The sequence below is a fragment of the Dromaius novaehollandiae genome, chromosome 7, assembly GCF_036370855.1.
Source record: "Dromaius novaehollandiae isolate bDroNov1 chromosome 7, bDroNov1.hap1, whole genome shotgun sequence".
Lineage (NCBI taxonomy): Eukaryota > Metazoa > Chordata > Aves > Casuariiformes > Dromaiidae > Dromaius > Dromaius novaehollandiae.
This window is the reverse complement of record NC_088104.1, coordinates 17,145,310-17,161,044: the sequence shown is the minus strand read 5'-3', so window position 1 is coordinate 17,161,044 and position 15,735 is coordinate 17,145,310. Positions and strand designations below refer to the sequence as shown.

The 15,735-nt window shown below is 37.2% G+C and overlaps 1 protein-coding gene across 3 annotated transcripts in view; it reads right to left on the bottom strand.

Moving 5' to 3' along the window:
• Nucleotides 1-969: 969 nt before the first annotated feature.
• XRCC5 (X-ray repair cross complementing 5) overlaps nt 970-15,735 on the bottom strand; it is a 54,243-nt gene continuing 39,477 nt past the window's right edge. For all 3 annotated transcript variants that reach the window (XM_026095458.2, XM_026095452.2, XM_026095467.2), the window contains exons 17-21: nt 12,001-12,110; nt 11,130-11,226; nt 9,008-9,075; nt 3,175-3,246; nt 970-2,501 (exon numbers count right to left, since the gene is read on the bottom strand). In XM_026095458.2, the coding sequence (XP_025951243.2) occupies nt 2,487-2,501; nt 3,175-3,246; nt 9,008-9,075; nt 11,130-11,226; nt 12,001-12,110 (362 nt within the window). In that variant the 3' untranslated portion in view covers nt 970-2,486. The remainder of the gene's footprint in view (nt 2,502-3,174; nt 3,247-9,007; nt 9,076-11,129; nt 11,227-12,000; nt 12,111-15,735) is intronic.

The following is a 15,735-nucleotide window of genomic DNA, read 5'->3' as shown; positions in this document are numbered from 1 at the left end:
AAGAGGCATTCCTTCCAGACAATGATTCAGTAGCAGACATTACCTTTTCTTTTTTTAAACACTTTGATAATTTCTCAGGCTATAAAGTACAGAACAGGGGATGTTACATTGTTTGCAAGAAAAGGAATTTGCATGGTGTTTTCAGCAAGTTTGCTAAAGTGGACAATTAACCACTCTATCGCTTCTGAAGACTGGCCAGTATTATAATTCAGAATGAGTATCCTCAAAGAAATTAGTAACTAGGTCAGACTTTAAAACAGAGAATATGAGCTTAGACTAAGTAAAAAAAATCTCTTCCAATCATTTAATAAGAACCTGAAAGCTGGCCCTTTGGCAAAGAACAAGTATAAAGTCAGTCTGCTATCTGAGAGACTCTCAGTGAGACATATTGCAAGTTTCTGATGACTGATGCCCAGAAGGCTGGGCAGAACGAAAGACACTGTCTACCTTCTAAGAATCCACTTTCACCTATTTTAACTATAGGTCACAAGTTCCCAGTCCCCTCTTCAGTTCTAGCAATTCAGCTACCAGACTGAGCCTAAATGTGCTGTATAGGTTACAAGACCTATTAAATAATACTCTGTAGACTGCTAAGAGTTTATTGCTTGACAGATACAATACTTCATTCTAAAAATGTGGTTGACTGGTTTAAAAGAAATGGAAAGCCCCAATCCTCATTTTGATTTGCAAAGTAATTTTATATCCTGACTGCTCTTGACCAAGACTTCTCGGCATCTCTGCAAAATGGTGAAAATGATTTCATGGGCATGTTGTGAAGTTTAGTGTTTGTAAAGAACAGAGACTTCGGTGGCTCTAGAGAGACAATTAGCTTCTGTAGAAAACTTCTGATATTCATTGTTTGTATTGTGTGCACTAAGAAAAGGAGTTTTTGGTAGTTCCTGTTAGGTACTGCATATGCAGCTAATAATCCAATTTTAGAAAACAGAGTGCCAAAGAAAACAAAAGCAATCCATTAAACATTTTATTAATCAAATTAAGAAAATGTAGAAAACTCCAGCCAGCTATATGCCCAATAACTGACCTCAAAAGATAGTCAAAACTGACCAACTATTTCTTATTTACAATTCATCAAAATACCTTCCAGTGACACAAAAGCTCTAAAGGTCTGGAGAGATCACCTGCTCCCCGCCCATCAGTATTTGAGAAATCTCTTTGAAGTCTGTATGAACTAAGTAAGGATGGAACATGAGGGGAAAGAGGGCAAGTTTCTGTGTAGGGAGATACAGGCAAGAGCAATTACTGTTTCTCATACAGGAGCTGTTCAGTAGAGAAAACAGATATTCCAAACCAAAGCATCTTTTAACTACAGCTCATGATTTTCATATTTCCTATGGTCTCAACACCATTTTGCACAGTATGTTTATACATTTGCAATAACAAAAGAGCAGCTTTGTAAGGAATGAATGAGCCCATAACAAACAAGCATTTGTGAAGATGTTATTAGTGTCTTTTTAGATCTGTAAATCACATATCAGTATCTCTTTGAGCAGTATCTGACTATTTTGGATTGCTTTGTATAGATAGGCCATTCGGGCTACTGATGTTAACTATCACCAGTATTTACCACAGGTTTCATGTACAGCTTTTATGGATTCTTCTGCTCTGCGTTAGTAGTTATCTGCAATGTACAAAATGGGGATATAACCGATTCATTCATTCTTTCAGAACTAGCAATATCTGCAGTAACTGTAATAGTTAAAAGTCTGTGAAAAAAAGAAAATCTCAGGACACAGAACATGACAGCCAATAACGGAAATGGGCAGAAACTTTGGGGACATCTGCTGCTGCCGACCTGATGGAAAAAAGAATCTCTAGCACAGAGAAATGACTATCATTGCCAATTTGGGTATTTTTGGGGGGGGGGGGGGGGGGGGGAAATCACCACACTTTTCTTTGCTATGTACTTTAAATCATTTTATATTTCAAGTCATTATTTTGTGACCTCTATGGCCCAGATTTTTTTAATAAACCTTTTTTCTGCCTTTTTTTTTAAAAGGGGAAAGACACGAACATACAGTCTTTTTCCTTCCCCATCTATAATGTTATGGAGTTACCTCCACTAAAGGTTCTACATTACCTGGTAAGCTCACTGTGACATCTCTATCTTCCTTCCCAGGCAATGTAACAAGGATGTCAGGTGCCAGTGCAGGCTCTCATTAAATTTAGCAGTGCTTAGCTGGAAGGAATACCAGGGATAAACTAGATTCAGTGTGCTAAAGAAAAAGAAGAAATGCCTTAAAGATATCATTACTCCAGAAATACTTCAGATTATTTCAATCTTCTGTTCTAGTTTGGAAGAAACAGATGACATTTACACCGATTGGAAATGTCTCTGGGACTTCTGCTCTCACTTGAGAAAATAAAGATGGATATACTGTCTTCTCCTTGGCATCTTGTTTTGTGCCCCATCTCACAGGCAGATCTCTTCCAAACCTTCACCAGTATGGTCACCTTGTAGTGCCCAATCACATCATGTCCAGCTGCAAACAGAAGGAACAAATTTGGAAAAAGAGGGACTGAATTCAGGTTCTTTATTTTGTGTGTTTAGCATTTAGAAACCAAAGTAAATTCAGAAATACTCATGGTAAAATATAAATGGCCTGTACTTAAGCTTCATACTAAGCTGTTATAAAGTACAGAATCAAACCTAAGCCTTGGAGACAGATTTATAATGACGCAGCAAGTAAAAAATGGCTAAAATATTTATTAAAAATCCTCTTGAAATCCTTGAATTCCAGCAAGCCTGTGTAGAGAAGGTTAATCGAGAAGTCTAAAACAACATTGTAAAAATGATTTTTAGTTTGCCACATAAATAGCTGTTCTACACCTACAAGCTTTGTTAAATGCTATTATAGTAAGCTAAAACAACCTGCTATCAAACAAGCAGCCTTACTGGATCTTTGGAAGGATGCTAAAGAACAGGATTAATCTACGTAAGCATCAGTGTTACCACAGAACCCAGTGTTTGCCCTCATTAAATTAGATATTTCAGTACATTTTACAATGGCAACTAACTAATTTTGTGTCTTTCTTCACTGCTTTAGTTCCTTGGTGTTTTCTAAGCTGAGCACTCTAACCTACTGCTTTAAGAAGCTCTCTCTCTCTCTCACTGCACCTTTCAGTTAAAATTTAATTCTAAATTATGGCACTCACCAAATCATCAACGTCACCACCTTCATCTGTGGCAGGCGGAGTTTCATTTTGCTTTTCTTTTGGGGCCAAGAACTAAAAATAAAAATGTATTTAAAAGTTACTGAGAAAACTCAGACCCTTAATGTTAAATGTATGTATTTACTTTTAACATAAAAACTAACATATCTATGATTAAAAATGAAAGAAAGAAAAGCTCCAGTGATAACGAATCACAAAATGGCTGAGGCTGGAAGGGACCTCTGGAGATCATCTAGTCCAACCCCCCTGCTCAAGCAGGGTCACCTAGAGCACACTGCACAGGATCACATCCAGGCGGCTTTTGAGTATCTCCAAGGAAGGAGACTCCACAATCTCTCTGGGCAGCCTGTTCCAGTGCTCTGTTGCCCTCACAGTAAAGAAGTTTTTCCTTACATTCAGATGGAGCTTCCTGTGATTGAGTTTGTGCCCGTTGCCTCTCGTCCTATCACTGCACACCACTGGAAAGAGTCCAGTCCCATCCTCTTTACACCCTCTCTTTGGATGTTTAAACACATTGGTAAGATTCTCCGTCTTCCCTTCTCCAAGCTGAACAGTTCCAACTTTCTCAGCCTTTCCTCATATAAGAGATGCTCCAGTCCCTTAATAATCTTAGTGTCCCTTTGCTGGACTAGCTCCAGTAGCTCCATATCTCTCTCAAACTGGGGGAGCACAGAACTGGACACAGTACTCCAGGTGTGGCCTCAATGCCAGGGCTGAGCAGAAGGGATAGATCACCTTCCTCAACCTGCTGGCAATGCTCTTCCTAATGCATGAATGAAGTTCATTGTGGCTTCCATCCTCCAACACTATCTTAGAGCAGAGGAAGTTTCTTGAGACTTCCTTTTAATGGATTTTACAGTAGTATGTGTTAAAAACAGACAACAGGAGGTGGTTCTTCAGACAACATGTAGTTAAGCTGCAGAACTACTTTTCAAAGAACACTGCAAATATTAGTCCATGGTCTCATTGGGAGATTGGACAAGTTCACAGAAGAGAAATACACTGAAGACTACTGAGGCAACAGAAACAACATCTAGCACAGGAAGTACCTGAGATGTCAAGGGCTGGAGCCTGGGAACGTACACCTTTCCCTATCCATCTGTTATCAGCCACTGTCAAAGATGGGATTTTGGGCTAGATGGAAATTTGGTCCATTTTTATAGACCATTCTTATGTTCTGAAAAAGGTAATTTTAAAAATAATATTGTGACTACAAAATGCTAAGGGACAGCAAAAAAACCCTTCCCTATTGTTATTTAGACATATGTAAGCTGACCAACACCTTGTCTAGCAAAGATCTTACGTACTACATTCTATTTCTGTGTGGAATTCAGTAAAAGTTTCCCATTTAGTTCAATTAACATTTAACAAATGAATAAAGACATGAATTAAAAAAACCTCTCAAACATGCAAGATGGTTAGAATGGTAGTCTTTAAAAATAGAACATTCATTATGTAAAGTTCTATTGCAGTAGCTGCTGATACAACTCACCATATGCCCTTCACTTAGTGTATGGCATCATAAACAGAAGGTAAAGCTAACTAGTTCAGATACTACAATAACAGAAATCAAATACATAGACAATATCTGGAGTACAGTTACCTCTGAATTACTTTTGTCTTACCTTAACATAGTGCAAAAAATAGTAATTTATCAATAATGGTAGAAAAAATACAAACACATAATTCAGCTGTCTACAAGTTTTAGTTATGGTCTTGTTAGCAATAGCCTCACTAGTAAAATTATAAATTTTATTTTTCTCATTAAAATGTGCAGAACAACAAGTATATGGAGCTAGGAACAACACTGCCCTAGATAAAAAAGATGGCAGTGAAAACAGAGGAAGAAGGAAAGCCATATTACATGGCTTTCCAAGTTGTATTATCCTTAATTCAGAAACAATTTGGTCATAGCTCTAGATGACGAAAGAGAATGTCTGATTAGAACAGACTCACACTAAATCTATAAATACCTGTTTAAAGTTTAGGTAATGTTTTTGTGCAAAAAATGTGGCTTATTAAAGCAAGCTACTGTTTACCTGAGGACTTCAATTACTATAGTCATGGAGGTCATATCAAAGATAATCTAGATAGATAAGATCATGGTATCAAAAGCACTAAAAACCTCCACGCTTCCTTCCTCAGAGACTGGGTAAACAAGAGTAATAACTATTGATACAAACTGAAGAGAGAAAGCAGGGATTAGTAGCAAGGGATCTATGTAAGAGCATTATCCATCTCTAAGACAATATACTTGAACTACAAAAAGCTTAAATATCCTTTTACATAAATAAAATGTTCTGTTCCATCTCTAGGACAAGAGCAACAGCTTTAGAAAATGGGCAAAACATTGAGACGTTGCCTTCTGCATTTTCCCACCATATCAAGAGAGGATCTAATGCTTTAATGTTTGAGTCAGCAATTTTGAATCCCTGAAAACATCTTCCTTCTCCAGCCTCCCTCTCCCCACCTCCCCAATTCACTACATTAAATGCAGTAAGTTAATTTTGTGGGGAAGTATCAGATACCTCATCCACCAGAATTAAAAAGGAAGTATGTTAATTTTGGTCAACCAAAAACAGAAGATGTAAACAACCTCTGCCTATTTGTCTCATTAGCCAAAGGTCAGACCTTTTCTACATCCTAAAGAGTAAAATCCAAGAGCAATGTTGAAGATTTCCTCCACAGAGAACAATCATGTTTAACATGCAGGCTTCAACTTATCTTGTTGCTTTTCTAGCTGAAAAAAAATTGAGAAGGTGGCAAGGATGCAAGGAATTAGAATTTCAAGATGCCATATGTTTGTATATCTTTTTTTTTTTTCCTGGAAAAGATCTCAATCTAGTAGTAATATAAAGCACATATTAAAAACTAAAAGCCAATGACATTGTCAGCTCCGAATGTTTTCTGTGCCAGAGCAAATTTCATTTTACACAGTTAATTAAGAGTCAAATGGTATTTCTGAAAGTTGCATATTTTTTCCAAAGTTTTCAAAATCAGCTTTCCCACACTAAGTTAGCCAAAGAAAGCTAAAAGCTAAAGAAGTTTAGGAAGATTTACAATAAATTGAAAGCTGAAGTTTCCATAAAGTGCTGAATATTTGAAGTTGCCTTTTTAAAACAAACAAACAAAATCTGTTATACATTTATGCAGAAGCAAATTACATATAATAGCTGTGCTGAAATCCATTATCTTCCCTAAAGCAACCATAAAAAGTACTTGACAGTTAGGCTCTTTTAACCTATCATCCTTATGCTCTAAAAAGACCATCTCCACTGTTATAGGGGGGGAAAAAAAAAAAAAAAAAAAAAAAAGTAAGACCATTTTTTCCCTCGATGATGAGTAGTAAAGAAAATATGCATTGGTTAACCTTGTTCAACTAAAAAGAAACTTTTGCATGTTACCTCCCTAATAAGTAGCCTTGTAAGTCTTCCATTCCTCCTCAAAGTAAACTTGAAATCTTATATCCAAAACAGTCCTAAAATTGCTATCAGTTAGTGACTTGCACATAAGAGAAAAGGCTTCTGTGTAACATAGGACCAAATGGACAGCCAATCCCTTGCCCTACACACTTGCAATTATGAGCATGTGACATATTACAGAGGTGAAGAAAACATGCATCTTGCTGTATAGTGTGGCATTAAAAAAAAATCCAATATAATTCTTTCGGGAATTGTTTCAAAGGCTATCTTCTTCAGAACAAAAATCAAATGAACCATTTTTGCAATCTGTTATAGACCTAGGAAAGTGCTGGGGAAACCTGTGGCAGGGTTTAAGATTGGACCAAGGAAAATTAGATTTTAGGTCAGGCCCATAAACTCAATACAAACTTTTCTATCCTTGCAGATCTTTACTCCATGTATATGTAGCCCTCCAGTTTCTTAAGTCATATAACCCCTCAACAGACAATGACAGAGCTCTGCAAATCAAGGTTCTGGTTTTGGATCTACAGAGTGAGGGAGATTTATCTAGTGATTAACTGATATTGCCAACAGCCTAGCTCATCAAACAGATGTAACACATTTATTCTGAAGGGCAAGGTAACTGCCTTTAAAAAAAAAAAACCAAAACAAAAAACTCTTCTTGTGCTCTCAGCACTTCCAGAGCTAATTTCATGCCATCTCTGTTATTCCCCCATTTTTAAAAGGGAAGTTATGGTTGTTATAAGACCTTCGACAATTCACAAAACCGAACATCCCGTATTGCAACACCAGGGTTACTGCGTAGCCATGACTGTACGATGACGTTAAACAAAAAAGCCAATTTGAAGTCAGTCTGCAAATGTTTCGATCCAGCTTTGCTAGGCAGCAGTAAATCTAATCCTTGCTACTCTGTATAACTTGTGCTGCATTCCTACAGAGGCACAGCATTTTTTAGCCACTGCAAGCTCATAGTTAAGACAATTATATGCTGTAATGTCTTTATGGCTAGTAGAGATTTCCTTAAGGGACAGAGGCTATTTCACACAGCATGGACACATTTTGAGCACCAAGAGTAGTTTCAGCCTAGAAAGTGAAGTTCTCAAGAAAAAATTACCTTCTGAAGTTTCCAAGTGTATTCATACTCTTGGAAACATACAGCAAAATACTGATACTCTTTAAAATGCCTGCTAGAAAAAAGATTGCTCTATACAATTATGCATGATGAGAAACAGCCAGTAGGTCCTTCACGTCTACAAAAAGAATCCTGTTCTATCATTTGTACTTCATGTATGTCTTTAGCTTTTTGTATTCAGTTTTTGTTTTCACTGTATTTCTGTGCCTTCTTCACCTTGAGGTCAATTATCACAGGTGAAAAAAGTAGATTCTAAAATACAACCTTTCACCTACTCATCATTTCACTCATGGAGAACCTACCTCAACCCCCTTCTGGTTAATGCTAATCTAAGGCCCGAAGTTGTAGTGATTAATGTGGCATCATTTAGAAAAGCTGCTTCCCTGCAAAGTACTTGGGGATTTTAGCTACAGGTTTAACTTGTGGGGTCTTTAATACAATGACCTTCTTTCTCCTAAGCTATTTAAAAATCATGGCTAGCAGCCTGATACAAGAACGTCTGTCACATCCTCTCCATGCAAAATGAATACAAATATGATTTTTGACAGCAATGTACCCATTAACTCTGAATTTTGTCTTCTTTGAAGCAGAATGCACTATTCTGCCTGTTATAATTCACTCTTTCATAACTGTGACATCCTTCATTCATTACCACAAAGAGTTCAAGCATTATATTTCTGCATACCTGCAAATACCCCAAAACTTTTATTTCCAGAAGGATCTAATATGTTCACTAATAAAAATAGCAGCATAAATCTATGATGGGTATCAATTCACAAGAGCTGCATAAAGTGGAAACTACTGATATCATTGCATAAATGGCAAAAAAATTGCCATGACAACTTTATATTTCTGGACTGCCATAAAACCTTTAGACAAAAAATTTCTTGCTTTCTGAACTCGTATACCAACGAGATCACAGTTCTTCATCAACCACAAATAGGGACAGTGTTCTTGCATATACAAATAGTCTACTGCCATTCCACTAAACTGATTTCCTTAAGTTCCTATTCTTTCTAGAGGATATTTTCAGATATCACAATATGCTGCTTTCTAAAGGCCAATTAAAGCAAAATGCTGTAGTACAACCTCGAGAACTGTTTTTGCTCTGAATTGGGGCAATTCCACTTTTGTGGCAAAACAACGTTGTTCTTCCTTCATCTGGATCCTATTTCATTCATCTAAAGATTTATCCACATAAGAAAGTGTTCCACAGCAAGGGCTTTACACAAAGAGATGATCATTAAAAATATATCTATACCTTTTCAGCTTCTTCACTAGTCACCAAACTTCCTTCTGCTTCATCTTTAGTGATCAAAGAAATTCTGTCTAAGGAAAAAAAAAAAAAAAGAAAGAAAAAAAAAAGAAAAAAATCATTACAAGGCTTCCCAAAAATCCACTTAGTGTTAGAAATGAAAAAACCTTCCAAATTCCAACTTCTAAATGTGTCATCATCACTGGCAAAAATAATAATAAAAAAAATGCTCAAAGGAAAACGTGCATAAATGAATCAACTATCATGATACAAAAATAAATTAATGAGAATATTCATAAGCTTGTGGAAGCATCCATTTAGGAAATTGCTAATATTATGACAGTCAAACTAATGAGATACTGAAATCACAGATCACAGGTGAAATGCTGAAAATCTGTCAGAAATTACACTTTTAGTCACTATTGGCATGCTCTTCAGCCTTACTAGCCTTAGGAAAGTTAACTCATATCATACATTCACTGACACTACGATACCCTACAGCTTGACCACCAAAAGCAGTGGTCTTGCCTGCTCTGTTGTACCAGTGCCATCATCCTGTGCAGTGACCCAGGGGTAAGGGCGGGGGGAAAAAAAAAAAAGAAAGAAAGAATCTCAATTGCTTTTAACTCCAAATGTGTTCCCAGTCTAGCCCATCCCTGGCTGCAAAAAATGCTTGTGCCTGCACAGGGAAGCTGTGGGTATGAAATCAAAGAACAGTAGGTTCAGAAAGGTTTCAGCAGCAGGACAAGTTTATGCCAGCTTAATGTGGCCAGGGAACTATATGGCAGGTTTTCATGAAATTCAAACTTAGGAAACAGATCTGCCTTGCTCCTGCTCCAAAAGCCACTTTAACTCACTCACTTTCATTCATTATCTTTTGTGGGCTTAGCGATTCAAACGGCTCATGAAAAGGTCCGTTTCAATCCATCACACTTTGAAGAGGAGAAGGGATGGGAAGGGATGTAGCCAGAAACAGGGAAAGCAGGACTCCAGCTTTTGGTAGCAGGAAGCCAAAAGCAATCTCAGCTACTCAGTGAGACCAATTAGATTTTGCATAGAGCACCACATTTTTATCTTCTTCTTAGAAGACGACAGTCTTTTTTGTATGAAAATGTCAATCCTGCTTGTATTAGTGAATTTTTTTCAAAACTATCGTCCAGTTTGTTGGAAACTCTGGTCTGTGCCAACCAAAGTTATTAACACAGAGCATACTAGCATGGCTTTGGAAAAATCTAGGTTTCCTTCTTCCAAAGCTTTTTTTCCTCAATTTCTTCAGATAAGGTCCCCTACAGTAAAATTGGATATAGCATTCTTTGAGTGCTATCTTGCACTGTTTCTTTGGGTTGTTAAACAAATTCTGTAATTCTGAAATGGTTAAATAAAGCGGACACCAGACAGTCTAGAGTACTTCATTTTGAAATATGCTATATAAAAGCATATGACTGCATTTTATAGCATGTACCATAAAGAGATGCAGCTGAGCATTTAACACATTTTCCTAGCACTGGTTCCAATCAAAATTAGGGGTATGACGTAAAAGAGGCTTTTTAGTGCATCATTGTTTTATTTGTGAAAATGTTCCTTTATTTACCACTTGCGTAGTCTCTGAATGTCTTCTGGAATTGTACTGCCTGGTATTGCTCAGTTCAGTCATAAGTAGGTGTTATAATACCACATATTCCGTTCTCCAGGTTGCTTAAATACAAAGTGATCAGTGACATGTTTCAATGCTATCCATGCCTTTTTCAAAGCTTAATACGAAAGAGTCTTTTTATATCTCTGCTGCATGAATTTTTCCATTTATTTTAAAATTCATCTGAAATCATATCTTCTTCTCCTTACCCTGTAGTATTTAACTTGTCTCTCTTCTCACACTATTAATTTACCATTTCAACAAGACTTGGCATGACATTATGAAACATTGCTAGTATGAAATCATCAGTGCAAAAAAGTTCTGTGAAAATTTTTTCTTTCACAGTGCAAGTTGCAGGAATGAACTACATCAGAAATGCTGCTCTGCGTTTAGTTTAAGTGTCCTACTGCTAACATAAGGATTCCTCTCACATCATGGACAATTTATAGAAATACACTTAAAAAAAAAAAAAAAAAAAATGTATTGCTGTCATACCCTGCATCACTATCTCCCAGAAATCAGCTAAGGCTTTATCTTCCACCTTTGACTTCAGGGCCTGCAGAAAATCATTAAAGCACTGCACCTTGGACAGCTGAAAAAAAACAACATCAACGATAACAGAGAAATATTGAAGTAGCTTACTAAAGAGAGCTGCTAACTTAATTCTTTATGAAGTCATTTAACAGAGTGAACACAAAAGCCATTGCAAGATTTACCACTACAGCTTTATCTCATCACTACAGATTTAATTCTACTAAAACCAAGATTTCTAAGGTAGGATGAGTCACAAAAGAAACTGCATTTCATAAAGTTGCAGAGACTATCTTGTGACTAGATTTAAGAAGAAATTTGGAGAATGGCACGCTTTTCTTCTACAAGCATCAGGTCACAGGCCCTGTGTTTTCATGTTTAAAAGAAAACAAATGGCAGTAAATAATACCAGGGAATCTAGTCCCTATTCCAGTGGGGATATTAAAAACAAAAAAAACACACCACCAAAAACCCGACCAAAAACCACCAAAAAAAAAAAAAAAAACCCGACCAAAAACCACCAAAAAAAAACCCCCGACTGAAAACCACCAAAAAAAAAAAAAAAACCCGACCAAAAACCACCAAAAAAAAAACCCACCAACCCCCCCCAGAAAAAAAACAAAGGAAAAAAAAAACCAAAAAACCCACACAACACAGCCACCCACCACCACAAAGTGCAAGCTGTATTTCTAAACTTTCAAATGGTACAATGGATTTCAACCTATGAATCATTTATTATTTTTGCTATAGCAATAATCTATGAAGTTTTTCATATAGCAAGTAGGCCCACCATACCTTTAATTTGACAAAGATCAGACTTTCCGTATATCATTACCTTTATGGCCTCCTCTCTGAAAACTTTGATACAATTGATGCCTTTCATGTAGTACTGTGAACCTTTATTTTCCAAAAACCGATCAATTTGGTTTATCAACTGCTGACTCACTGAAAGAGAAGAAAAATGCACATTTTCAAAGTGAGAACACATTTTTCCTTTCTATCTCTCTTATTATTCTACCCCACTTTGACAGACACTAAAGGAGTTAACCATACCCATACCTCCTCAAGCTACTCAATAACTGATATCTAAGCTACAGAAAATTACTTCAGTCTCTGAAAAAGCCAGGTACACTAGAAGGAGGGGAAAAGAAGAAGAAGAAAAAAATGTGTGTGTGTGTGTGTGTGGGGGGGGGGGGGGGGCGCGGCACGGGGACGAAGAAACCCCACACACAGCCAAGGCAGGAAAGTTTTCACCTGAAAGCCAAGAACAAAGCACAGACCTAGCTTGTTTGATAGAAAGTAAAATGGGAACAACTGGGTTCTTAAACCTGAGGGAGTTATGTTCTATGACTCAATACATCCCCTAAACATCCTTTGAAATATATACATATTTCAATAGGAGAGTTAAATTTGCAACAAGGATGCAACAATGTCAAAACAAGAGCTGCAGGGTGATTGCAGTTAAGTCTACCTTGCTGCTATTGACATCAGAGTATACCTTGCCTTCTCCTAAGTTACCTTGCTGATTCTTCAAATAGGGCAATGGTGTTCATAATCGTGGAGGCAAGTATTATAAACTGTGTATGCCTGGCAGGAGGAAGCAAAGGCAGACAATGAAACTTGTACTGACAAGAAGGGGAACAACAGCCTCACTATTGACTGGCTCTTAAAAGGTAGGTAGCTGCAAAAACAACTGTAAATGAGACAGGTGAAAATATCAACATGAGCTACGGATGCGCAAATAAATTCTGCTGGATTTTTGTCCTTTATTTTCTTCATGTTTAATTATAGGTGAGGAACAGTCCAGTTTCATCCTCTGGCAGAGGCTTCAGTCTGGGAAAAAGACAAGTGTGATGAGGATACAATAGCAATCTATAAAATCGCAAGCATCATGAAAAAGATGACTGTTCATTGCCTCTTCCAAAACAAGAGCAAGGAGGTGGGTTAAGAACAATCAGAAGAAAGTACCTCTCCAAACAGAAACAGCCAACCTGTGGAACTCTTTGCCATAGGTTGCTGCGGGATGCTAGAAGTTTTAACAGCTTCAAAAAACGCTTGAACAAATTCTTGGAAGAGGAAATGTATCAAGGGAGATTAAACACAAAGACAACATTGCCATTCAGGAAGGAAGTGGAGGAAAATATTTTGGACAAGTAACAGCACCTGCTTGCTCTGCTCTTGTACTCTTTGCAGCCAACGTTGAAGATAGGTGATTGGATTGGGAGGATCTTTAGTCTGACCTATAGCCATTCCTATGTTCAGATGCTATGAGCATAGATGTCATTACAACTGTTTCAGCTATGGAAACATCATGACAGAAAATCAGAGACTAATGGAAAAGACAAGTAAATGCACTGAGAAGCACACATCATTTAAGCACTTTATTCCACTCTGCTGACCATAAGCATATGCAGAACTAGCTGTTATGTCTATGTTCTATAAAACGCTTAACTGAATTGGGTCTGAAGGACAATAGCTCTGAAAAAAAAAGTAAACCACAACATATTTGATGCTCTGCCACTAGCTGCTCATCTCAGTGAGTTTCTAGAAAAGGAGGTGGATGGCGATTCTGTCCGACAGCAACTATAACACAAGAAAGTGTGCTAAAGTGCTTACTGTTCCAGAGGTGATCAACTCACTCTATTTACCAGAAGCTGACAAACTAAATTGAAATCTCGCTACTTCAGCTCCACAAGTTAAGTAAGTCCATTTTTTCCATGCTTAACGATTTTCTCATTAGATGTTCTAATTTCTTATGAATTGCACTAATAAAAGCAAGTCCTGCTGGTGTTTTTGGTGGTGGTGGTGTTATTTTATATGCTGCCTTTTCATTGATGTGTTAAATTAAAACCCCAGGCATTAAGAGGGTGTAATAAAAGTCTTTATTGTCAGAATGATTCCAACATGCTGTTTGGAATTGTCAGATAGTTTACTTATTCTTTTGTATTTATTTTTTTTTTTAAATTCTCCTTCTATTTGGTTGCACTGGCAGCCATCAGAAGAATAGACTTTTGCTTGCTACAGGCTGAGCTGCCTCTTTTTGAAAACTATTATAAGGAAAAGAGCCCTGCATCATTTCACTATGTAATGTTGCACTACAAGGTCGTAATATATGGAGGGGACAATTATTTAAAGTGAGATTCTTTTAAAAGCTTGAAACAGCCTGGCCAAAAACAGGTCTGCCCACAGGGTCTCTCTCAAATGACAGAACAATGATTGACAAATCTGAAATAGATAAAATATCTGTGTTCTCACTAGACTATCAAATTACTTCAAGGGGTCCAAGGCAGTACCAGAGACAGTGGTAAGGATTATAAAGTTATCCAAAGTGGATTTTGTTCCTTCATACTTAAAGGTCCGAGTTCTACCACCTGTCACGTCCCTTTCCGTTAGCATGAATCTTTGTTTTTGGGTGCTGCAAAAAGTAGATCTCCCTATTTTTGCAAAAAGGCAAGTTCTGTAGTAAGATCTATCTCCATTTAACTCATCTGTGAATATTGGGGCAAACTGATGCGTCCCAGACAAATCTCCAATATTGGGGTTTTGAAGAGCAGGCCCTGGAGCTGCGAACTGACAGCCTATTCAGGCTACCACTGTGTAATGATCTTCTTTTCCTATTCCTCCCCATCTCCCCATCCTCCTTTTAATGAAATGAAATAGTGAACTTCCACATCTTGCATAAACTGGAATTCCATCAGTCCCCAAACCACCATTTTCTGCAGATCTTCCCAGGAAGTTTTAGTCTTCTGCATCCTTTTACTGGAGCTGATTGGTTAGACAATGTATTGAGTGATTATAGACTGGAAAATGACAAGTAAAAATGTTAGAATAGAAGAAGATCTATTAATTCTAATGGCATTCTAATCTCTTCCCCATTGGCACTGTGAAACTTTCCCTATATTAACTAGTGCTGTTACTTTTTGTGAAATATGCCATTGACAATTATGTTCGTTTGTTATCCCTGAATAATTACAGTACAAAATTGTAGTTGTATTTTCATGTTTGTTCAGTTGGTCTTGATCACCGTGCCAACTAGATTACAGCATAGCAACAGATGAGGCTTTATTATGGTCCAAATCTAATTCCTTGTGGATAATTTTTTTTAATCCATCAAGTAAAAAATAAAAAAAGTTCCTTTTGCAGACAAAAGACTCCTGTTATTAAAAATCTTTTGAATTATCCAGTGGTGGTGATGATAATGATTTGTATTAATGGACCACAGCTAAAAAGAGTCACTGACAAGTCAGTTACAGTACCTGATAACGAATTTTAAACTATGGCTCTATTAGGATGATCATTATATAAACCCAGAGAAAGAAACTGATTCTAAACTGAAAATGGTCCTCAGCTATGTGGACTTCCTTCATCTTTAAGCCATCTAATCGGAAATTTAAGATCAAGAGCTGTTACTCCAGTATACTACAAGGTGCTGTTCAGTTTTGAAATGGTGTCTCTAAATGGCCTGGAAGCTGTGGATATAGATCAGAACAATTCAGGTTGGACCTCTGAAGGACTTCTGGTCCCAACCCCCACTCAAACCACAGTCACTATGATTCAGGTGGCTCAGTGC